This window comes from Atractosteus spatula, chromosome 3, assembly GCF_055471065.1.
Source record: "Atractosteus spatula isolate fAtrSpa1 chromosome 3, fAtrSpa1.hap1, whole genome shotgun sequence".
Classification (NCBI taxonomy): Eukaryota; Metazoa; Chordata; class Actinopteri; order Semionotiformes; family Lepisosteidae; genus Atractosteus; species Atractosteus spatula.
Window position 1 is genome coordinate 53,555,354 of NC_142708.1, and position 26,170 is coordinate 53,581,523.

The 26,170-nt window shown below is 35.4% G+C and overlaps 2 protein-coding genes across 3 annotated transcripts in view; one reads left to right on the plus strand and one right to left on the minus strand.

Annotated features, from left to right (window-relative positions):
* The window catches only part of LOC148837927 (E3 ubiquitin-protein ligase ARK2C-like), a 37,264-nt gene extending 27,183 nt beyond the window's left edge, over nt 1-10,081 (plus strand). Inside the window, exons 6-8 of the mRNA XM_088911382.1 lie at nt 76-171; nt 3,704-3,810; nt 4,756-10,081. Of these exons, the coding sequence (XP_088767508.1) occupies nt 76-171; nt 3,704-3,810; nt 4,756-4,873 (321 nt within the window). The 3' untranslated portion in view covers nt 4,874-10,081. The remainder of the gene's footprint in view (nt 1-75; nt 172-3,703; nt 3,811-4,755) is intronic.
* Nucleotides 10,082-17,821: 7,740 nt separating this feature from the next.
* Nucleotides 17,822-26,170, minus strand: part of LOC148837928 (lipoxygenase homology domain-containing protein 1-like) — an 81,184-nt gene continuing 72,835 nt past the window's right edge. For both annotated transcript variants that reach the window (XM_088911274.1, XM_088911275.1), the window contains 5 exons: nt 21,434-21,619; nt 20,627-20,797; nt 19,737-19,875; nt 19,441-19,602; nt 17,822-18,302 (listed from right to left, as the gene is read on the minus strand). In XM_088911274.1, coding sequence (XP_088767400.1) covers nt 17,822-18,302; nt 19,441-19,602; nt 19,737-19,875; nt 20,627-20,797; nt 21,434-21,619 — 1,139 coding nt within the window. The remainder of the gene's footprint in view (nt 18,303-19,440; nt 19,603-19,736; nt 19,876-20,626; nt 20,798-21,433; nt 21,620-26,170) is intronic.

Here is a 26,170-nt window from a genome sequence, read left to right on the forward strand (position 1 = left end):
TCGCAAGCAGATATTCTTGTACTTGCTGTGAATAAGTCACACTGGTCTAATCCAGTCCTGTGGTGTTGATTGCAGGAGCTGTTGCAGCTAGAAGACAGGCTGGGAAGTGTGAATCGGGGAGCAGTGCAGACCACCATCGAGAGATATACATTCCCACACAAATACAAGAAGGTAAACTTTGCTTAATGTTCCTTAATGTTTTCATGATAGAAATAAATATGTCTGTTCATATATTAAATCAGATGTCTGTATTGTTTCTTCCAGAGATCATATTTCCAAGTACATTTGATGTTCCCTGTATATTCTTATGGGTGAACAGGCTGGTTATTTTCATTGTTCCCCCTCTTGGAGAGCTACTGTACCTTTGCACTGCTGTAACTGAATTTCTAGACAGGGTGGAATAAATTCGTTAATGGGTCTGCACAGCTCAGGGTTATCTGATTAGATAAGCCGCCTAGATAGAGTAGAGACACCAGATGGCTTGACAACTTTTCAGCTGAATGCACAGCCAATGCTTTACTTAAAGGTAGGTTTAAACAGCAGAAAAGATTAAAGAAGAGATATAGTTGGGATACAAATGGTCCAATATTAATTTTAGAATGACAGAGTCCTGGAGCAAAAGGCAATCTTTACCACTCAGTTTCCTCATTGTACCTATTAAGCACTGGGCAGTGATGGGATAAGCCTAACTTTAGAGAAAAGATATGCATCTTTCACTTTTGTGGTAATATTACATTTTCTTCTTTTAAATCTGCAAGGAAACATTTGTCACCCTCGCTTACAGTAGATGTGCAGTATATACAAGAATTGCATTTTGATGTATTCTTGTAAACGGACCAAAGTTTGTTGGTCATTAACAACAGTTTAGAGTCTGAGTTTGCCCTGCCAAGAATTATTTCTTTTAATGGGCTTACTTATTCAGATGAAAGTTTCGGTCTACATCTATGTGTTGGGGTTGATCAATGGTAATATTTATGTGTCTCTGATGGCCGAGCGCACTGTTTCTGGCTCTGGAACTCCTTCTAACTATATACTGATCTTATTAATTGTGAGCATTTTATGTACTGTGCTTTAGTTTTGTTTAATAGTCAATTGTTTTTAAGGTATTGCCTATTTATTTCTGAATTGAAGAATCCATCTGAACTTGCTTGTGTGTCTCTGTCTAGTAGGAGGTTTTATTATTTAATTTTTATATTTTGCCTGTGCTGAAGCAGGTGTGAGAACGAACTATACTTAACCTCTGTTAATGTCCCCTTTACATAATTCAGTGTTTCATGCCCCAGAGCTGGAAGTCTGCAACCCTGAACCTCTTTCACCCCCTCCCCACACTGACTCACCTTTCCCCTCTTTCTTCTACCATAAAAGAGGGTGGAGATCTACTTCTCAGCCTCCTGTGGTGCAAGTGCTCCACAACATTCTCTGTGACTAGCACACCCCTGTCAAGAATTAACGGCAATAAGCCCTTGTGAGCATCTTAACCTTCAGCCAGCTGCTTCCTTCTCTTCTCTCAGAAAAAAGGGCACCACTATCAGAATTCATGTAGGGTCTTTTTATATGAATAAGTGGGCAAAATAATAATAGTAATAAATGTCTAAAACACTGGAACATGAGTTTACTGGCAGCAGTGAAACAGCCTGAGTCATTCAGATAGACAACAATGTCTGGACTGAAATCATTGATATACACCTTCTCAACTGCCAACATATTAATGTACAATCGTGAGACTATCAGAGTTGCTAGGATACACATTTCTAGGGTCACTAAAATCTATTTTTCTCCCACCCAGTGTCTGGCAATCCATGTAACGTGAAAATTCAATAGAAATGTATGCATTGTCAAATGATTACTTTGACTAAAGCCATTTCACAGCTTCAAGCTAAATCGTGGAACTGAAATACACAATATCAATGGCAACTAGGTCTTCGTTTTTCTAACCTTATGGCAAACTAAAGAGAATGGACCTTATGTAAACATACAGTATATTGAGATATAGTGTTCAGGTACCTGGAGAAATATCAGAGTCTGCATTAATGGATTAATGATCCTAAAATGTGGTTAGAAGTAATTAAAGAATTGAATATTGAAGTGGTTAATTGATGGATTTACTGTCAAATAATAGGGAATTCTCTGGATTATGGGAAGAAGACTAATAGGAAACTAAAGAGGACCAAAGACAAGTTTTATATCTCTTTCTCATTTAAAGAATATTGGAATTTGAAGTAGAAAATGCATTCCTGAATATTCAACAGCTATGAATCAACTGCTCAAACTCTACTTAAAGGACATCAGCTCACTTTTTGTTTAAAATAACTCAATTAAAAGTTTTGGAAGCAGCATATTTTACTGTTATCTGAGCATCAAAACAGAAGCTGACAGAGAATCAAAGCCTTTATTTTAGGTAACACCTATGGCACTGGTCCACAACCCTGGTTGTGGAGAGATATTGTCTTGCAGGCTTTAATGAAGGCCTTAAATGACAGAGATCTGGAAAACATGTTAACTCCTATTAATTATGCTACTGACTGATCCAATTTTGTCATTCGGAGCTCAGTTGAAATTAAAACCAATAAACACTATGGCTCTCCAGGAACAGAGTAACGAATTTATTAGAATATAGAAGGTGCAAGTTTCACTTCTTCCCCAAAACATGCCTGATAGTGGAGCTGAGGAACCCTGTACTCCCAGGCCCCAGGCCCTGTTCATGTGCATATTGCATAGTCAGGTTTTGCATTCTGAAAATGTAAAAGTAATGTTTGACGGAACTACAGCATTCAGATCCATGTTTCAAAATGGATGCCAGCAAACACAGCACTGGCTGCTGTATTACAGAAAGAGATAATGTATCTTAACACTGGTTAAATATATTTGATACTCTCAGTATCAGGATAATCAGCCTTTATAAGTACATGATAACATACTGTTTTAGATGTAGTTTGAATCAATAGTTACTTTTCTTTTTATACCTCACCAGTCTAGAAAAACATTAAATAATTTGACTCATCACTACAACCCTGGCACTAGTTCCAAAGGAAAGAGGACTGGGCACAAGGTCAGCCAATAATCCCACTTCTAAACCTCTTTTTACACACTGATCTCCATAGGATCTCTGTAAAGAAAGTTGAATTGTTTGGAGTGTTGAGGAGTCTCAGCTGCAGACTCATAGGTATTTAGAATCGGGCCTGGCCAATGTGACTTCACCCTACCCCAGTGGTACACAGGGACACTATAAACAATAAAAAGCAAAACGGTTTTAGTTTATGTCTCTTGCCTTGAGTTTTTGGTGAAAATTAGAAAATAATACTTAGAAATCAGTCTTGATTCTTCTATTTCACATTATTTGTTACCATTAAAAGCCAAAGGTTTACAGGAAAATTAACTACAGGGTAAATGATGCAAACTAAAAAACATAATAGCCACTTAGGTTAAACAAATATTGTACTTTACTGTCTGACTGTTTTGGTAATTTAAATAATTTTATATAAATAAACATGTGATGTGGCATATTACTTAAAGGGTATTAATTTGTATTTGTATAATTAAAACACCAGAACCAGCTTTACTTTAAATGTCTGAAATGTAGCAAATCAAAACTTAATAGTAACAGGATAGCCAATGATTTTTAAATCTTACAATGTGTATTTTAACTAAGTTAATGTTCACAGTGTACAGCATACATTACATTCTGAATTTGTTTCCTTTACAGAGAAGACCACAGGAGTTAAAAATAGCTTTGGATGCAGAGGAAGAGTCAGATATTGATGAGAAATGCACAATCTGTCTCTCTATGCTGGAAGATGGAGAGGATGTCAGGTAATTATCTCTACGTATTCTCCACAGTACATATCCATTACTATTGCTTGCAGCATCCAAACCATGAATTGCAAATGAAGGAAATTCAGTGACTTCAGATGTATTAGAGCTTAAATTTGGTTTTGTCGACATTTGTTTGTTCTGGTAACTGTAATTTATATCAAATTAAATTCGATTTCTAATTCAAACATATGGTTATATATTTAATTTTACAATGTAGCTGTTAATTGAGTAACTGAGTTAGTTAGCTCTCTCTGGTTAGCTGGTTATGTTGCAAATTGTGAATATACAGTACGCAGGAAAAGGTGGGAACCGATGTTTAAATTAGGAAAACCTCTCACACTGTAAAAGTTTATCAGGATGCTGCAGAACTCATCCTAGGCTCACCCACTGCTGTTTTGTATTTATAGTTTGCTCCTGTGTACTACATTCAAAGTAAAACACCTTATGTTTTCAGAAGCTGTGGGTTTTAATGCATTTTTTATATCAGTGGCACCCAAGTCTGTATATTTTATCCTGTAGACCTGAAGATGTGGCATACAATTTGTTGCTGGAAAGGAGTCATTTTTGGATAATCAGCAAAAGAGGAAATTGCAGACATTGCAATACAATTAAACTTTTTAAAGAAAGATTACCAGCTTGTAATGTGCTGAAGCGTCCAAAGCTGCAGAAAATTAATGTTGTTGTTTAAGTGGCGCCAGCGGGACACACATCTCTTTTTCAGCATCTTTTTTTTTTCCATTTTCAGTAAAATCAGTGATCAAAGCTGAGATTAAAAGCATGGGATACTTAAGCATGGACGATTAAGTGCTTTCTGTCACTTGGCACTTAGCTCATGACACTGGCATTCAATATGTAAGGAGATTTTATTTGTCATTGTGACATGAAACATAAGTAGCTTGACCTTTCTTCTTTTGTCTTTCTTTGGTTTTGTTTGTTTGATAGGAGATTACCCTGCATGCATCTCTTCCATCAAGCCTGCGTGGACCAATGGCTGGCAACCAGCAGGAAGTGCCCTATCTGTCGAGTGGACATCGAAACCCAGCTGACGCCTGACAGCTGATGCTTCAGTCAGCCTGGAGTCCGACCCTGCCATTCCCTCGTCCCTCAGGCACATTGCCAAAAGCTTTGAGTCTTCATCACTTACGACCCTGCCTTCTGAGCCAGCTGAAGACAACTGGAACAGCACACTTGTAAAATGCAAGGCGGTCTTTAGCCTGCGGTGGGAAGGCGGGATCTAGGTAGCAGTGTTGGGGCCTCACGTCTCTAGGGAGCTGGTTTTCCCAGACAAGACGAGTAGCACACCGCTATGTTTATTAAAGCCATTTCACACTGAAGGTACTACAATCCAGAGCATGCAGTCCTTAACCTGTTAAGGATTTGTACATATACCTCTATATTTCCTGGGGTTTCCTTAAAGAAAACAAAAATAGCCAGTTGCCCTCTTTGCCTAATGAACCTTGGTAGCTACAGTTTCATGATACATGGTTTACATTTCAAAGCTTCTGTTTAACTCCTCTAGGGAATTGCATTAAGCTATCAAATTTCATGTGGCTACTACTTCCTAAACTATTTTATTAGCTTAAGCCTTGTGGTGTTATGGGTTATGTGCAGTCTTCTTGTGAGTGCAGGTATCTGAGTACAGGAACTACTTCAATTCAACCACTACCTGGCAGAAACAGGCATCTGACTGGGCATGAATGCCCATTCACCGAAGAGTTAAAGAATAAATGCCTCATGTACAACAGAAAACATGAGGTGGGGGAAGGTCAGGTGTTTTGTAATGCCCTGAGCATGCAGAATATAAAAGCCAAATACATATTCCTGATTAAAATAGAGCAGAGTTCTTCTGTGATCATGCACAGTACAGAAAGTAGAGAGAGATAGGATGGAGATGGAGTGCCTGCACTTAGTGACTAGTGGTTGTTGTGGTGGTCAGGGCTCAGGCTGTGTTGGTTTATGTCTTTATTTTAATGGTGCCTCTATGGAGTGAAGTGGTGCCATCAAAATGCATGTTTTCATTGTTGGCTTAGGATGTTTTGTTAGCGTGAACTGAAGAGGGATGTCTGTGCATGAATTTGTTATCTGAGCAATGTGATTTTTTTTAGAAAAAAAAGAAGAAACAACAACAAAAAATATTAGCACGATGTAAAATGACATTACTGACATGGAGTATCCTGTCCTCATCCTGTCATTTTTATGGCCTCTGATGGAACCCTATTTTGATGTATACCTTTTTGCCTAAAGAACAAGCACATGTGATAGATATTGCAACAACCTCTGTATTTTTTTAATATGACAACCATTCAGTGTTTGGAGAGGATGATAAGCTGGTGTGTATAATTTGTATTTTGGTGTATCAGATCTCCCTTTGTGGTTGCTATGCTGTATTGATAGAACAATGTAGAAAGTTCTGTGGTGGAAGCAGTATCCTCTTTATATTTCATGTGGACAGTATTGCTGTAGATGATCGCATGATCACCTTAACAAACAGATGAGAGGAAAAAAGAAGCCATTCAATTCATAAACCAAACAAATCTCTGTCTATCTATCTCAATCACACTGAGACTGTGACTGTTTGACAATGAGCGGGGCCGTGGTTCTTGTTTATAGTTTATTTTCTTTAATATTAATTGCTAGTGATAGGGATGCTAAATTCTTTTGTTCTTATTACTTTCAAAAATGCACTGTATTGTGAATTCACTTCAATTTTCTTGGCTCTATATGAGCATCTGTGCCTATCAGCTTCTCTCGCTATGCACTCATGTGCTGCCTAGAAACAAGCATCACGGGATCCTTTTTAATATATTTTGTGCTGGATGTTGAGCCTCCATTTGAGAAAGATCTTAATAAAGAGAAGCCAGACATGATGTCTGATGGATTTCAGGGGAGTAATGGAGCTTTGACCTCAGTTTCACAGGCACTTGCACATCCCCCAAAATAAGGACTGTTTGTAGTGGCCATGAACTCCACTAGTGACAATGTTAAACATGCTACACAGTAAAAACAAGCAGGAATCTGTAAAATACAGCTAAGAGTGAGAAATCAACTCAGCTAGAGTGAATATCAGGTGAGATAAAGTCACAATAAATTCAAGAGGGTGATTTGTAGAGAAGCTCCTTCTCTATCTGTAGTTCTTATAGACCTTTTGTGTACACCTAATAGAGGCATGATTACTCAGAAGTTTATCCTTTACTCCCCCTCAGTTCTAATGTTCAGAAAGATTGCAATTATTTTATTTGCAGCTTAAATGTGAACTACTGTACTGTAGGTAGTACAAAAAGGCAACAAAAAAACTCAAGAAAGAATTACTGTAGCATGCTCAGGTAATTACTTAATGGACAATGTCGTCATCTGTTGCAGGGCTTTGACTTTGAGGGATAAAGTTTTACATCAAGGAGGAAAAATAATATCTGAGTGACATCATCAAATGACACCAGTAAAAGCCACACATTTGAATTTCGAATAAGATTATGTTTGGTGATTGCCATTAGTGTGAAAATAGAGCACCATTCCAGGTCTTGACAGATCTGATCCATTTAGGTAGTATGGTTTTTGAAGTGTAATGCTACTAAAATGATGTATTTATAGCATGCTGCTAAATATTTCTAATATGCATGTTCTTGTGTTTCACTAAATCAAGGAAATTAACATTGTAAGGCAGGGATCTTAACAAATTGGCTTGGGATGTGAGTACAGTATTACACACATTACTGAGGTTGTGGAGATCTTACAAATTGTATTAATATCTTTACACAGTCATGTCAGTCATCAATTATGTGCTGTAGGCTAGAACTACACTCCTGTGTGATTCAGAACATGCTTTACAGATTAGTTCTTTTTTAAAATAATCGAATATTTCCCACTGCTAAGGAAGACAACATTGTTTCAATACAGTGACCTTTCTGTTCTATGAAAGCATGAATTGCTGAAAATTGTGCTCAGCTGTTCACTAGTATAAAGAAAATGGATACTGCATCCTCCAACTCTGTGGAGTTTTCTATGGGAATTTTGATAGTTTACAGGGTGTTGTGAGTTGAAATGCCTTAAGTATTTAACAATCATAATTTATTACTAACTGTAGATATTGTGGGTACTTATTTAATTTTTATAGTTTTTTTTGCAATTTTAATTATAATTTATTTATTTAGAAATAACACAAAATGTAAAAAAAAACAATTACCTCATTTTGCATTGTTTATGGGAATGCTTTGCATGTGGTGGTATTTTGCAAAAAAAAACAAAACAAAAAAGCTAAAAATAAAGTCACATTTTAATTTAAGAGATCAGGGTGTGTGATGACAAGTGTATTAATGTGGTGCTGTTACTCTTGGATACATTCCATTAAAATGCAATTTTTATGATTCCTTATGCTGTGATCTAGTGGACAAACTGCAATATAGTGGAAATGGTTTTAGTATGTATTCTTTTATTTTTGCACTCTTTGTTCAGCTTGGCTACCCTTCCATTGGCATATCTGGATTCTTTTTCCTGTTTTTTGTGTGTGCTTAGCTCACCATTTCATCTTTCAAACCAGGTGTCGTCTTCTGTTTTCTATCCACACAAGTACAATACATATTCACTCATCCGAAACTGAACAACGCTTAAGTGCCTCAATTTTAGTGGCAAGTAAGATCTCTCCATTTTGTCCAAAAACGGCGATGCTTGCTGTTGTAATCCAGACGTGTTTTTTTTTTCTACAGCCATATTTTTTTTTTCTACAGCCATATTAGAAGAATTCTGGGATTAAGTGGTTGTTCCAAAAGCAGTCAATGTGCAATCTGCTGTGTGTTGCAAAGCCTGGAGTCTTATGAAACATTTTGTATCTTAAATTATGTTAGAATCTCAAACATGTAGCTCAAGGGAACAGTAATGGAAGCTAGACAGTATTGGGGGGGGATTGATAGAAAAACAAAACTGACCTACATAGGGTTCCATATCCAATAAATCAGATCTTTTGTTGTTTTTTTTCATATTCATTGTTCAGATTTTTCAGCCCTTTCCTTTCTGATGTCTTACATCAGTACATATTTCTTGCCAATGTAAAACAAGGAATTCAAGGTACACTTTCAGGTCACAAAAGTGCTTCAGCACTGCGAGACATACTTTCCAGCCCAGGGGTGAGGTTTTTGTAAAGCTGAAGATATCTCTGCACCCAATAATCAATGTCAAATCCTCATGAATTTAAAAAAAGGAAGAACGCACTCCGTACATTTCTATACTTTTTGTTTTCTAGAGACTACAGATGTCATCGCTCACACTCACTTGCTCACCCCAACCAACCTACACATTCTAAGGACGCTTCTCTTTATTAGATATTTTTTTTATCTGAGTTGAAAGAAAACTGTAAAATCACGACTGAAATTGCTAAGGGAAAGGGTTTTCATTGCAGCTGCTGAAAGGCTAACAAAACGGAAACTAGAAAATAACCATATTTAATTCAGTATGAGAGTTGCCTTCTTACATGCTTAACTCAGTGACAACCTGGAAAAGCCAACCATATGGCAATCTCTTCTGAACATGGGGTCATAAACCACTTAACCATCAAATAATTATCTGAAAATAGACCAAGGACGACACTATTTGTGCAGTATAGCAGAGTCAAGACCACTATGGCATGTATCTCCTGCTTCAGTCCTGCTCCACTGTGTCATTGCTCTCATTAGCTAAATAAATCAAAATTTCTCTGAGTGAATAGTATCTGGACTTAGTTTTAAATCTACTGACTCACAGAGTTTAAGAATTTAGCCATAATATTACCTTATTGTAAAAAAGAACAACAGTATCTTAAAGCACAAGCTAATGCATGTTTTTCTCAGGTCTGAATATATACATAACACGTATATTTTAATATACAATATAAATAGATCAGATTTACATTGACTATTACATATGATTACATTTTGCTGCTTTTTAAAAAAAATGTGCCAGTGGAAGGGGAGCCTCTATTTTTTTTGTCCAAGGAACTACTGTTTTGCTGTAACTGCGCAAATGTTTTACAAAATAGAATATTTTATAGAAAAAATAGAAATATTTATCATTAATATTAAAGCAATAGCTCATTAATGATGATGAAGAAGTACTAGAAAAGTGTATAATGTGTAAAGTCTTAGTTTCACTTTTTGGCGGATTTTGTACTTTATTTATTACTACTACTAATAATTAAAAAAAAAATTGCAACGCTAAACCCAAACTGTTCTGTTCATTTTTTTATTTCAAAGCTTGTACATGATCCTTTTTGTATGTGTTTTTTAAATAAATTGCCTAAAATTCAAACCTGTTGAATGCGTTGTATTCAATTAAAACAATTTAATTTTAAAAGGCATAAACTATTAACAAATAGACATACTGCAGTTTGGGTTTTCAAACACTCCCTTTAACTAGAAACAGTTTCATTTTAATTAACATTGTAAAAAATCAATTGTTAATATGCATTTGTTTTAATTCTTAGGTTATAGCTTTCATGCCTTTTTCTTTTCACGCACGATTTCCTCTTGGAACAGAAATGTTCTGAGACAGCGAACATAACATCATCACTCCCATTCATACTGGCTTCTCATAGATCTTTCCTTGCTGTTTCCTTTTAAGTGGAGATCAAATTGGCAACAAGCTGGATGCTGGTTAGAAAAGGAATTGAGTTAGATTTTGAACTATCATTTTTTTCTCTTGTTAATCTGAGTCTGCTACAGTAAGTTTTAGTTGCATAGCTACCAGCTTTTCTGTATCTATTAAGTATGGTCTTTACTTGATGATGCAAAACAATTATTTTTCTTTCAATTTTCCTTCTGGAAAAAATGCTTCTGTGAAGGGAACAAGTACATTATACTTTATATCCTTCCATGGACAAAGGGTAATTCTTTAACAATCAACCTTTTTCTGTGTTCTTTCAGAATCTTCATTTAAAAGAAACGAGCTGGCTGTTCAGCTAACTATTTCTAGTTTGCCTTGAAATTTCACCTTTCTCTCATTTTCTGAAGGTTATTACCCTTCTTTGTGATAAGAAAATCTTTTAGATACGTGCTTTAAAGGAATGGACTACGTAATACATGAGTGAAATGTATTTTTTGAAGAGAATATGTACTGTATTACTTTATTAATATAAAAATTGAACGTATAAAGGCACCCAAATGTGCAGATATGTATTTGATATGTTCTTAATTAATTAAAAACAACTGGAGTGTTAATAATCAAACACATCTTAATGTTTTTTTACAACTGTACTGTTTTTGATATTGTATGAGCTTACTATATAGTAAGGTAATCTGTGTATTTTACCAAAATCCTGCACTTAATTAAGCAAAATAATGTTAATATTCTACCTGAATTAGAATTAAAGGTGTGAAGCAGCTTGTTCTAGCATAATTAACCTCAAACTTCTACAAGATACAAAAAATAAAATATCATACACTGTATAGGTAGTCTAAATTATTATTTCTGTTTCATTAGGAGGTGTCATATTTAGGGAAATGTGCTTGGATTGTGTTCCCTAATTTGAGTTTTGGAATTGTGTTGATATAGCAATGACTGGAACTGCTGGATTAAGTTCATATGTGTTAGGATATATAAAATTCACAGTAAGCCATTTTTAATCTTTTTATAATTTCAAGTGTTTAAATTTAGATCAGGAAACAAATATGTTTTTTTTAATCTAATGCTTTCATTTTGAAGTATTCTTGGAAATGCAGCATGAGGCCTAAAAGTATATTGTGCTTTATAACTGATTCCTCAGCTGGTGCTAACCTCACACACAACTCAAAAGTACATTAAGTATATGTACATTTACTATTTCACTAATTATATATTCTTTTTAAAGAGGAATGCAGTCCCAATTTCTCAGAGTGTTTATTACAGTATATCTCGGTAACAAAATAAATTGATATTAATTTTAGTGAATTAAGCGCAAAATCATGACCTTTATGAAAGACCTGCATAGTTGCCATTCTGTCACAAATGCCTGGTCTCGAGAGAGTGTTTGCGCGAATTGCGAACTGAAGCAGCCCTTCCTGCTCACTAGTCACTGTAATGAGTGATGTAATGAGATGTACGAGCCAATAAGTATAGTTTGTGCAGCAGACATTTTACTGCAGAAATGTTCCAACATGATTTGCCCACAGAGTTAACAAGTAAGCAGTATTTGTCAGATAAACCGTGTGAAAGTAGACATGGTATGATGGTGCAAGATCACTTATATCTGCAACATATTCACAAATATATCATGAAAGTGTCAAATCTCTCTGAAATATTTTTTGTTGCAGGTGGACTGACATTTTATCGAATGTGTAAAATTGTGATGGCGATTAACGTGTCATTAAGGTTTGATTAATGTTTTTTTTTTGTGTCTAAATCACGTGCCAGTTCACTGGTCTCAGAGCTATAAATGCCACATGTCATCCCAGGTCATAGCACAAATGTTTTATGGGTCTGTAGGGTATCTACAGCATGATAATCCTATTCTTATCTAATAGGAAACCTGTTGGTACATGATCTTGAGGACATGCTGCTGCTGAAATGTTGTAATTTCAGGATTTGCTTGCAGGAAGGACAGCAGATCAGGTTCCAACCCCTGATCAAAGTGATGATGTGGGGTCAGTTTGCCATCAATCACCTTGAAGTCGACATCTTTTGGTCTGTCGTAGACAACAGTTAGCACATGTTTGTGTACGTTTGCGTCACACTCACTAATGTCCATCAGGGAGGTCTACACACCACGATTCATCTGAGGACTGTTCAGTTCACCACTTAAGGTGGTGCTTTAACAAGCCCACTGTAAAAAGCAAGACATATCTATTCCTTTCTGCCTTTTTTTCCCTTGATTTTCAATTACTTGACATTCTTCAAGCTAAATTGCCTTATCACCTGTCATATCACAGTCTTGAACGACTAAAATGATTAATTAATAAAATAAAGTATTTAACTTATCCAAAATTCACATATTTAATTTTTTTTAAGCAGACAGTGCGACATGTTTATTTTAATGTTCAGTATATTGAAACATACAGGACAATATATTTCAATGTTGTATGTTCAATAAACCTCTAACATGTGGCAGTTGAACACTGCCTTTCTTAGTGTAAAGGGGAACTGCAACACGATTTTTATATTTTGGGGTTAGAAAGAAACAGCATTGATCAGTCCATTTCAAACCACAATAAAAGTAAAATGTACACAGTAACTTGTAAAACATTTACTTCACAGAATAGATTGGATTTCCAGGCATGCACAGTGCCACATTGTGAGATTCAGAATGAGGCAACAAGACGTCTGGTGACATTGCAGCCTTATTACATTATAAACAAGTGGGCTTGTAAATACATTGCTTTTAATCCAATAGAAATATTGATTTAGATTTTGAGACATTTTGCTGACAAATAGTACTTACTTGTAAAATCTGCATGCATCATGTTGGAACATTTCTGCTATGAAATGTCTGCTGCACCACGTATACGTATTCGCCTATACATTACATTACAGTGACTAGTGAGCAGGAAGGGCCACATAACAATCTGTGGAGCTTGAATGCAAGATTGTAACAACATGGTGATTTACAGTACTTTCACAAAGTTCAAGATTTTGTGCTTCATTGGAAATTATTATATTTGTATATATAATATATATTGTAAAATATTTCTATAATGTCACTGAATTTATTTTGTTACCTACTGTAGATTGAATAACTGGTCTGAGAAATTGGGACTGCAGTTCCCCTTTAACAACCATGCAAGTGATCCAGGTTTGGTCCTTGTCCCAAATTCTTTCCCCTGAATGTTTTGAAACATTAAATATTATTTTTAGTCTTCGTCTGAATTAATTGGGAACACTGAAAGCCATGACACTGTTTACTGTTAAGAAATTCAAAACTTTGTATATACATGTCTGTTGTTTGATTGCAATGTGTCTTCTAATTTATTATAAGTTTAACGGAGAAGTGAAAATTTATTTAGCAAACAACATTTAACTTTAAAGTTTTATTTTTAAAAAGAATATGATTATGACTTTAAAAAGCACCTGAATAGAGTTAACTAGAAGTACAAGCCCATTTCAGGGTTTATTACTCCTGCGTTTTGTACTGGATACAGGTCTTGTTTGACTTTTCAGGACTACCATTAAGTTGGCGGATACTTTCACTCAAAAGCACTCCTGCTTATTCAAAACACTGCAGCTACAAATATACTGTATATATTAATATGAACTTATTATTTTGACATGCTATTCTCTTTGATATACGATATAATACAATATAAGCCTCTCAATCAAGGTGAAAAAAAAACACAAACACCCCTGGTCTCTAAATAATTTGATAATAATTTTAATTATACTTGGCAAGCTAACATTTTGGCAGCTCTATCAACAGTCACAAAAACATCTACTGCTTTTAATTATAAATAAGTAAAATGGATGATATGGCAACAAGACAGCACAATTTAAAGTTTTTCCATGCAAGTCTAGACAATGAATTTGCAACAGAAAAAAGACGAAGTAGAATGACGAAGAAGAATGTTTTAAATATATTCTTAAAATGAGAGACTACTCAATTTTTTAATCTGGGTTTCTCTTTTGTAGTATTTCATTACACAACAAAACATGGTTTTGCACACTTTTTCCCAAACCAAAATTGGTAACAAAAAAGAATACTTGGCATCTCGTACATGTCTGCATTTAGTGTGATAATTGCAAACTAAAAACAACAAAAGCCCAGGGGGTACATTTTATGCATGACAAATCACTTTTGCCCCAGCTCATCTAAATCATAATCAATGTCATTTCCCGAAATCTACACACACCATAAACAAACCTCTCTTGTCACATCTAACATATCCTTACTAACATATCTCCGGCTTTGCTACCTCTTGGTTAACTCTTCACTATGCAGGGAGGTCTGAGCCTCAAACACATCTAATTCTTGAATCATGTATTTCTTAAGAAATGCTACAGTATTTGTGAATGAATGTTGTGACAGAATCCAGATGTTAATTCATGTCTTTTCAATAAGCTCTATAAAAAAACTTTGGTTCAGTAATATCCACACTGAGAAGCTTCATCCCACATAATGTCTTCTGCTCCTACTTTCTCTTACAGCCATGTCTTCCTTATCACCAACATCACCATGGTATCCCGCAAATTCTTTCTTTTTTCTTTTTTAAGTTAGTTTTCTCCCACTTGCTCAACACAGTTTAGGTTCTCTCACATGTTTTATGAACCAGAATTGGTGGCCTTCACAGCAACTGCCTTTAGATGCCTTTCCAGTCATCAAAAAGATAAAACTGCAAAAACATTTTATTCATGTTTTTGTTTTTATTGTTAATCAGTCTCGGCGGTTTAAAGGAGGGTTTTAACATTTGGAATTACCAAGTGTTTTTCCTTGAATTTGCCAACAGTCAACCTACTAAGCTAAGGTAGCAACCCCTGGAATGATACGTAAGGCGTGACGACTGTGCTGGTTGTTCTCTGAAACACACACACTGTTGGCACCTTCCCCTTCTCATTCGCACTGCGAGCCCACAGAAGGAACTGCAGAGTTTGCACTGTCTGGAGGAGTGATGTGACTCTCATGAAAACCCCTGCAAACTAACGGTACTGTAAGTCACATTCAGAACCTGTGATGAATGGACTATAGGGCATAGTCTGTCCTCCAAAAGGAAATGAATTGCTTCATCTTATACAGGAAAATACATAGATTATAAGAGTACTTCTCAAGTGTGCAATGAGAGAATAACACTGTGGGGAAAACAAACCTGGAGGATCTTAGCAGCAGATTATAAAAGAGAAAATGGAAATGCAGGTATCTTTAGACCTCTAGACTTTAACTTTTCTATTCTGAACCGTCAGACAATATAGAAATTTCCATTACCATTAATTAATTTCTACACATTCTTTTAAGCTTTTGTTTTATATATGTTTTTTCATCTTAGACTTTGAAACCAACGGCAAATAACTGAAAAGTTTCACATCAGAAAGTTTTTTTTTCAGTGTTTCATTGAAACAATATTGAATCAAGAAATAATATTGATTTACAGCAGAACAGACTTATGGTGACTGGTGACAGTCTGTAGACTAATTCTCCAGAGCTTGTTAAATTGTAGGGAAAAAAGAACAAATACAGTGTTTAGGAAAACATGCCAGTTGAAAATGTATCTTATGACTGTATGTCATGTGGTTGGTTTAAAAGTTATGAGTGCTTTTGTTTAAAAATCTTTTGTTTAAAAAGTATTTCAGCCATATTCCTATGGCACTGTCTTCATTGACAAGTGTGCAGTCCACATTTTACAGTCTATGAATGTATACCATTTCATACAGTATATTGTCAGATTACCATTGAAAGTAACTGTTGACTCTACCTTCAAACATGCTTTTAAATAATTGCTTAGCTGCCTTCCCAGTGTAAAAAACATACAAAAGCATGAAGCAGTAAAATCTAATATAAAAATTAAAAGCAAATTTCTATTCATGATATGCAGTTACAAAACGTAGCTGAGTTATTCTGTCTTTTTTCAAGTACCAGGGTTCAACAGGGTCTTGCAGAAAAATATTAATATTTAATACAAAATATCTTGTAGCCCTTAAGAATTGTAAGTATTAAGTATAATAAATAATTTTAATTCTGTATCATTCTTCAACCATTTCAAAATACGTGCCATCACTCTCTTTATCTCTATGTGACATAATGTCAACAAAACTATTGTTTTTCAATGGAATTAAACCTAATTTATTATTAAATCCTGATAATGACATAAAAGCACAGTAGCAGTAACCTCCGATAAATATTTTAGGAAGGAGTCATACATACTACACGTGGTGGCACAACACAGTGTATAGGAGTGTAGAACAGAGTGTATAACAGGCAAACCATTAGTTTAACTTTTTATATATCCCTCTGAGACAGTCATTGAAAAACTAATGAGAACATAAATCATAAGAAGGATTACTAGTGACAGGCCATGTGTCCCATATACCTTGGTTAGTTCATAGTAGGTAATAGATTTCTCATATTTCTTTAAAGAAGCTAAATTGTACAACATAAAATGCCTTAACTGCCATATTATTGCCATTTTAATATCTATGATTCTATCCATTTTTCAGAAGGCTGTCAGATACATACTGTAATTTTTTTAAAAGAAAAGGCTCTAAGACTTTCTATCCCGTTGATTTCATTAGACATTGGAGTAAAACAAGCTTTAGGCCTTTGTTTGGGAAAATCTAGAATGCATCTGAGAAAATTGTAAAGGAAACAATCAAAGGGATTTTAGTCATATATAATAAATAATAAAAAAACTGTTGCTATTAAAGGTCAACATGAGCCTTGAGCTACTGTATATACATATAGCTTTGATGGAAGTGGGCATTTTCATGTCTATATTCACAGCTATGTCCTACCAAATTATATTAGTGCCCTGATGGCACTGATTTTAAATAATTAATAATAAATAAAAAATAATTAATAATTTTTCAGTCAACACTAAATAACAAAAGATGATGGTTTTCGGTAGTTTCTCTTAACATGATGTTATAATAATGTACAGTTGCACAAGAATTACTGGTAGAAATGAACGCTTAGATTGTACTTATAAAAGATGGGTTACAATTGCCTTGGGAAGGCTTTTATGATTAATTTCACAAAATGCTAAGGTTTTCATGGAGTTTTTGACATCAAGCACAAACCAGACCAGACACAAACACATACTGTGTACTGTACAGTATATCCAGCAAAGTTACCCTGAGAATCAGGCAGACATTTATGGCAAAGATGTGAAAGTTCCACTTTTTGTGATTGCCTTTTTCATTCTCTTGTCTTGTTCAACATCATGTTAAAATAAGTGCTCCCCAAAAGAAATGACACCGTCTTTTTTGAAGTGCTCCTGACAATGTGCCTTGCATTTGCAAAAGAGAAGGTGAGAAAAGAGAAAGATATATTTTGAGCATTCACATCGCCTATGATGCTCAATTTCTTCTCCTGACTAAAAGGGTGAGATTAGCGTTATCGTGGAAATAGAAGAAAAATATGAAAATAACCTCTTCAGTATTTGGGATAAATCACTTTATAAGTCTGTCTGTCCGCCCTTTTGGTGTCCAGCCACTTTCCACATAGGAAGATGGTGGTGACACCATTGGCAGTGTTTGTAATCTCCACACGATCCAGCAACCAGCCAGGATTCAAACCAGTATTGTCGTGCTCCATTTTCACTTTCAGGAGCTCGCCCAAGTCAAGCATCTCCAGTAGAAAGCGGTCAGTGCGTCCACGCTCGAACAGGTTCCTGAACTTTTGCTTGAGTGCTCGTTTGCCTGAGTCCCCGTTTGAACCATAAATGGTGATGAAGACATTGGCATCAGTCCCTGCATCCTTCTCATCTGCTGTGATCACAATTATCTCATATTTAACAGGTACCAGGCTCCGGGCTTTGCTGGCAAAGCTTTCCATTACTTTCGAACACTCAAAGGTTTTGAAATCATCCCTTTTGGATGAGAGTGGGATTTGTGCATTGCACCGGAACACATACCTAAAGAGTACAATAAAAAAGAGAGAAAATAACCGCATGATATTTAAATAATTCGCAAAAATAACATAATCCTGACCTAATTATACATAAGCACATGTAAAGTCTAGACTTTGCTGATTCAGTGTTTGACTGTCTTTTATTTTTCCTTTCCTTTTCTCTCACAACACATTAAGGCTGTGGTTAAAAATATGTGTCTAAATGCAACACACTGTCTGAGGCAATGAGGACCTCTCACCTTTTGGTGTAATAATGGATTGCCTTCTGGGCATTGACTCAACAGAGTCTAGTAAATCCAGCTATTTCTAGTTTTTTTTTTGGCGATTTTGTGGTTTTGAATTTGCTGTGCCTTGAAAAACTGTTTAACTGTCCTGCAAAGTTTTCAGGTATTATTGACATCTGAACTTGCAATCATGACACTTTCAAATAAGACTTTCTATTCAGAACATTTGCAATCGAGTCAAAACTGATAAAGCTAAAAATACAGAATAAAGCAGAATTTGATGATTTCTAATATAAGCAGTCAACCCCTTTGCTACAGGGACATCAAGCCAGAGGAATCATTCACCGCTCATTGTTTTCTATGGACTAATCCTAAACCCAAGCCATAGTGTCCCAGATGTCTTCAGACATTTGCTGTAGGTTTTTCCAGCTGTCTTGATCACATTGTGCTGTGCTGACGTCACTGACATGATTAAAAAACAATAAAATAACTATCTGGGTGGACACTGTAGCCAAATGATGGTACATCTCAGAATTCACTACTCCAGGATGCCAATGTATCTTTCATGTGAATGACTGAATTCACCAATGCCTTGTTTTCATAGGGGTTGGGATGCACACAATGCATGTGTATCACAATATCCTTTTTCACACAATAAGACAAGTTAAATTCTTAATAGCTCTAAGAGCTATTAAAAGTTAACATAGATCGATTTTACCATTTGATAATAATAATAGTTATTATTATTGTGGTTGTTTTGTTTATTAAAAGTTAATTGCCCTGAGAGTTATTTTTCAGGTGTTAAAAGCTATTTGAGGATTTACTGGATGATCTATATAAAGATTGCGTCATTACATTTGCCTCTCAGCATAGAAAATATACATTTCTTCCCTGACTGCTCAGATCAGGTATACTCACTTGTTTTGAAGCTCCTTTTCTGTGACAACAATCTCCTGCACGTGCCAGAAAACTTCGTTTTTGGATGAAACTTTTCGGCCATCTTTTGGACAGTGCCCAACACAGATGGTGGCAATGTCACCGATAGTTTTAGAAGGAAAATCAAATCTGTCAGTTGCTCCCCTGAAAGAACAATAACATGCAATGAATACAATAACAGTTTATAGAAAAATCAAATATTTTTGGGAATTTGTACAATTTATTTTTTAGTGAGGAATGAAAAGGGCACAGAAAAGTTAGGTTTTCATTAAAAATACCGTTGAAATTTCTTTTTCTTTGAAGAGTTCTCCAGGAGGAATTCTTTAGAACGTCCCTTTTTTCCTTCAAGTACAATCCAGACATTCTCTTTCGTTTCTGCGTCATCTGTGTCACAGGTTGTTGTAACAATTTCATATCCTTTCAAAGAAATACAGAATTTATTACTCAGTAAATTAACTGTAACATCTATCCATTTTTTAAAATCATGCTAAGGTTGTTGATTCTGTTGTCCAAGAAGAATCTTAAACAGATATTTTGTGGTTATTAAAATATAACTGAGAACTTAAATGTTGCTCCTCCATTATTTATAACATATTACATTTTTCATTAACATTATAGTAAATTGTAGTTAAAAACATCTAGCATTTTGATCACCTGAAGAATATTTCCAGTAACCTAATAAAGACAAGCATACAGTATTTGTTCTGAATAACAAAATCATACATATTCAGTATACTGTAACTGAATGAAATCCATAAAATTAAAATTCTTTCATGCACCTTTAGGATCCATCAGGTGTTTTTTAGAGTTCACAAATATTCCTGAAAGAAATTCCTGCCTTGATAAGAGCAGGATTAAAACCCTCGTATTAAAGCTATCAAGCCTAGCCTTCATATCTGTGGATGTGGAAGCAAACATAAACTCCACATAGACAGTTTTCCAAGCCTGGAATTGAACCCAGGTTCTTCTTGTTGTGTACTTGTGTACAGTACTAACCACCAAACCACTATACAAGTTTAAAATTGCTTTTTTGCTTATAAAGTAGCTTAATTAAGCTTAATAATATAAAGTAGGTGTAACTTCACATTGACAAGGCAGAGCATTACCTTTATCTGACTTGCAACATTAACACAACAAAACCAAATGAAGGGGAAAACAAGGGACTTACGAGTTCGTTCGTTGAGGTCTAAAGTGTCGTTATTTGCACAGGCAAGATCCCGAATAATCTGGCCATCATCCTCATCCTTTGCCAGCCAGCGATCACAGGGGAAGCGGAATGTTTTATTCATGACTTCATCTTGTACATCTATGAACTCCAAATGCCAGCCTGCACCAGCACCTGATTGTGATACACAATTTGAAAGAATGTTGTGAAAGCCACTTTTACGTTCTTGAAATACATTTTCTTGGTAATAACATGAGTTTTTATACATCTTGAAATGTATATATAACATACAAATTGGAAAAAAATGTGTCTACACAGGGGGTGAATACTTTTTTAAGGCACAGTGTATAATGTCTTTTGTGTAACTGATTTGTGTCCTAACTGATTTATACATAAGAGGGGACTCTCTTCAATCAGTGCTGAAGTGTAACACCCGGGAACTGAGGTAGCCCAGATTGTGCAAGTTCAGAGTGGAATTGTACTTAGGAGAGATAATGTTACCACACTTTATAACAATTTTAACTCATCAAAAACATTTGCATTTGCTTAAGCAGCATATGATTGATAGCTCACTCAATCCCGTGTCGAAAAAGGACACTCAGTTGACTGACACATTTTTAAAAGAAAATAAGTTTAAACATTTGGTATGTTTTTTTTGTCTCAATAGAAACAAAAAACAATGTAGGTAAGAATAAGAAGTTTGATTGAAAACAAAACATTGTATAAAAAATAAAAGTGTGCATTTGGGTTTCATTTTAAGTCTACATTAGCCATTGTTCTTAGCAAGGGGCTGTACTGACTTAGTTTTACCTTTATTATCATGCCATACTCTGATTTTGGATAACTCTCCCAGACTCAGCATGTCAGGAAACTTGAACACGTCCATTTGCTTGCGCTCAAACTTGTTGCGCTTATTGCTCTCTTTCAGAGAGATGGTTCCTGTGTCCCCGTTCTCTCCAAATATGATGAGGAAGACATTAGCGTCAGTACCAGCCCCTACAAGCCAAATTGGAAACATTAAAAAAATACATTCAATACATTCCCACAAAGATTTGTTTTATGCTATTGCAGGGGTCCATCTTGTTACCTTTCCGGGCACATACTGTCTGCATTAAGAGAGTTCTGAAATTGGTAACAACAAATTCCATTTAATGTTGAAAGAACTGAAAAACAAATTTAAATACATGTAGCAATCAAAAAACTGAAATGAATGAGCCTGTGATTAACAACATTAGCAACTGGAGAAAAAACTCAGAGAGATCCCCCAGGGACTGGGCTGAGAACCAGTGGTCTAAACATGCCCAGTCCTGGATCTGCATGGGCCTCTTATGGAAAACCTGTCACAGTTATCTTAGGACACCGCTCAGGTTCAAAACAGCTTGCAAAAGAGGGCTCAATGTACATTCAGAATCTTCAGAAAACTTTATAGTGTTTGTGGGGTGCTTTTGATCTGATTCCTAAACAGTGTTCTCTAGCATGAAGAATGACCAAAATTATCTGTTTCATCTCTACAAAGCTTTCCTCTCTGCTTCACTGATTAGGTAGCTCCATAGTGACCTGAAATGCACAGTACTGTGAGTCTGATTGATGCTAAATAATGAAGATGTTTACTGCGAGTGACAGGCCACAGTGGAGTAATTACCAGAGATGGTGCTTGTACTGTACATTTCCCTTTCTAGACTGTGTGTTACTAAATGACCTGTTCATAGGAGTGCACATGGTACCTTCCTCTGTTGTGCTGTAGTCAGAGAGAAATGATTTGTAAACTAATTTTTCAGTGCTCTAAACTCTTAGCTCAAAATTAAGAACTATAATGTTGACACATGGATGGAATCCAATTACTTTTTAAAAACAAAATAGCTGAAAAGAGCCTTTGCTGAAAAGTGTCATTATTTCCATTTCTCTCTGATAGATAACTTACACACCAATACATGTCTCTCTATTAAAAAATGTGTAATTGGTAGTTTTCCCACTCTAAAACACATACTTTTTAAAGTGCTACTTACATGCAATATTAAAATGCTTTTTCAATTCCCCCTGTGTGATTTTAAGTGCTCCCTATAGACTGCAATAAGGATACACCACTCTGTCAGCTGACACCCCCACACATCTACCATTATGGACACTTTCTACCTCCTACACAGAGACAGTCTGAAAAGTGTTTGACAGCTCACATATACATGAACAGATGCAGTGTCTAACAAGGAGATATTTCTCATGAAATTAGCCTTTTATTTCTGCAAGGTCAAAGATTACAAGGATGAAAACTCCTGTATGTTTCAGTTCCCTACACTGACTAAATGCTATTCTTGTTTGTTGATGATTTACCTTTCTTCCTTTCTCTCAGATAATTTCCAATATAATTTGAAAGCCATGGCTTCTTAGGTCCATCTGGCTTAAATTAAAACTATGATTGATTCCATGTTTTAGAGTAATAGATAGCAATGATGGCTGTCTATGTTAGTAAGGGATGGGTATTGTCTGTCTATGGCATGGAGCAATGAATGAAAATGTCAATTTGCTTGACTGAGTCCTGTATAACCTCTTTGCAAATTTGTGCACTCCATACTACATAAATTAATTAAAGGAGGAGTCAATAGCCAGTCCTATAAACCCTTGTAAGGTGTAAGATGGACTTTATCACTGTCATCATAAGCATGCTTTGTGCATGGATGAGTAATATTATTGCAATAATTTTATATGATGCTGACCCTACTGACTTTTTTCTTGCTTTGGAAATGAACAGCCATACAGTATCTGCCACTTCAGGCACAGACACTGCTTTTCCTCTGTAGTGCTTGATATAACTGTTCATTTAACACCTGCTCACACAGTGAGTATCTGTTTATGCAAATCTGCTTTGGAGGTGCTTTACAAATCGGTCTCTAGCTTTTAGTTTATACTTTCTTCCAGAAGGAAAAATACAATATATTGGGTAACAGTTAAGTTAAAACAAATCGAAAAATATTGTGTATGATTATTTTTCACTATTTGAAAACAGAGAGAAATGTATACGTAATGCAATAAGAACACAATCCAAAGGTTTTCAACACACCAACAGAAAAGGATATGCTTCATCTTGTTACAAAATGTTCTGGAAAAATTTAGCGAAAGCATTAGACTAAATCATGTACTTGATGTAGTTTTCGTGGCATTGATTTATTCCAAATGGAACACTGAAATGCTTTGTTTGATTTTATTTGCATGAGGTCGGATAATTAAAAAATGGTGAAAGAAAATCTCAACAGACAGAGGCAAAGAAATTGCTTGAGCTAACAGCTTCTACTCTTATAAAATTCATATTAAGCAAATACTTTATGAGGTCTGAGTCATTGAAACCTCAGTTTCATAAAAACACATTAGACCTATTCTTACCTTGAGGCTCATTAATTCAATTATAGTGTTCACACCATATTTTTTCAGTTTAACTTCCTGGATTGGGATTTCCTCCTATATTATACCTACCTTTTCTATTTTTTAGCTTGTTATTAAATCCATTAACAAAAACACTTCAACCAGCACTTAAATTATAGCACTTAATTAATGCCGGTGATGAGAGCATGATTACATAATTGTTGTTTTAGCCGGTGTCTATATTTGTATGTATTAATGTACTTTTTTTCTGTCTACAGTAAGTTAAATTCAAACCCATGTACATGTTGCAATAAATTAATGATTTATTAATGTTTTAATTTGATACATCCATGATAGGAATAGCATGATGGGACAGAAAAATGCAATGAATTAGTGAGCAAAGAAACATAAAAATTAGCATAGGTTGCTACACTTGTGAAATGAGTGCCAGCACTGAAAGTATAATGGAAGAGACATGAATCCAAAGAGCCTAAGACAAGGATCCACAGAGGGACCTTAGAGAGGGCTTTCTGCAACAGCTGGGTGAAAAGAGCTGATGACAATGATGAGGACGGCTTAAACAGGTATGGAACGCTCCAATCCTGTTGAGTCCAATCTTCATGAATTTGATATTGTTCCCACATTGGAAACTGGACTTCATTCTTTTCTCATTACTGGTTATTGCTAACATGTATGAGTAAAGAACCACTAACCATATTTCTTGGTTCCTATGTGCAGGTTCTGCAATGGCGTCAAATTTCAACCATGCCTTACTGTAAACATAATCCATCTACCTGCTTTTAAAGAAACAACATTGCACTTGTAATGTTGTTGCTCTTGCAGTTAAGAACCAGATTCCTGCCATGGTGTGGCCAGTTGCTGGATACAAACAGTATTTGAGACATATGGACATTTTTGATTAAATCCTGCAAAAATGGACCCCAGTATATTGCCATTATTGTTTTCACAGACTCAATAGCAGTAATGGTCCCTTTTAAATGCTAATTTATTTGAATTCTGTCAAAGCTTAATTGTTTACATGAAGTTGTCATTTTTTTTCAATCAAATCTCCCTATACCTACTGCTTTTGTGACTGAAAACTGTCAAAGTGATATTTTCAAGGTTTCACTGTCACATTAGAACTTAAAACTAAATTAATCAAGAAGCTCTAGATCCTTTGCTTTCAGAGCAATTCACAAACCTCACTGATTTGCTTTAAGGCTGCAAACAACCAGCCGCTTTCCCCACTTATTTTTTCCAGAGAATAATTATCACTTTCTGAACATAACAGACTACAAATAACATGAAAAACTTAGTGCTCTTAACTTGGAAAGCTGTAGTAATTAATCAGACTCCCTAATCTAAAATGCAGTGTCACAGGGTGTTGGCATTCATACATATATACAGTAAATGTGGCCATTCATTGAATGTTAATATGTATTCTACATTTGATTTTGTGGTGCAATTTTCATTGTTACAATGACTTTTAGTTTTGATTAAAATGTATCTGAAAGTAAATAAAAAGCTATTCAGTCTTGAATTTCCTGAATAATGTAGAATAATGATCACAACTTTATGGTATTTTGATCAGTCAAATATTTAATTACATCACATATATGATTACATCTTGCCCATCTGTTGCTGGGGTTTATAAACACTTTCTTTGTTCTTCTCTAGTGACCAACATTTGAAAAAGAGAGTGCTTTTATTATTTTGTTTGTATCATACCACACGCCGATCCACTGAAATCCTGCAGACAAGCCAGGAGAAGAAATTCCCTTCTTGTTTTTGTCTATTTTCCTCATACTGAACAGGCAGATATTTCCCTGTCTGCAACATTTTGGTGGTGAAACCCTGACAATAAGCCCTTGTTTTTTTTATTATCTCCAATGAAACTAAATGGATGAGTTCCCACTTGCACATCTCCTGGCTCAACTAAGGGAACTGTAAGCATATCAGGCTACCCTGGGGGAAGGTAGCCTGATGTGCTTGGTCAAAAAAAGTGGTTCACTCCCAGGTTGTTGTCAGGAAGGTGCAGCTCCATCATCTTTGACAATATCCATGGTGTTACTAATATTTTTGATGCACAAACAGCAGTTATTAAATATGGTGATATTGACTCTAGACGTTAATAGAGCCAGTGTGAAATGCCACTAACTGCAAGATATATGCTGACTGCATGCAGGACCATGC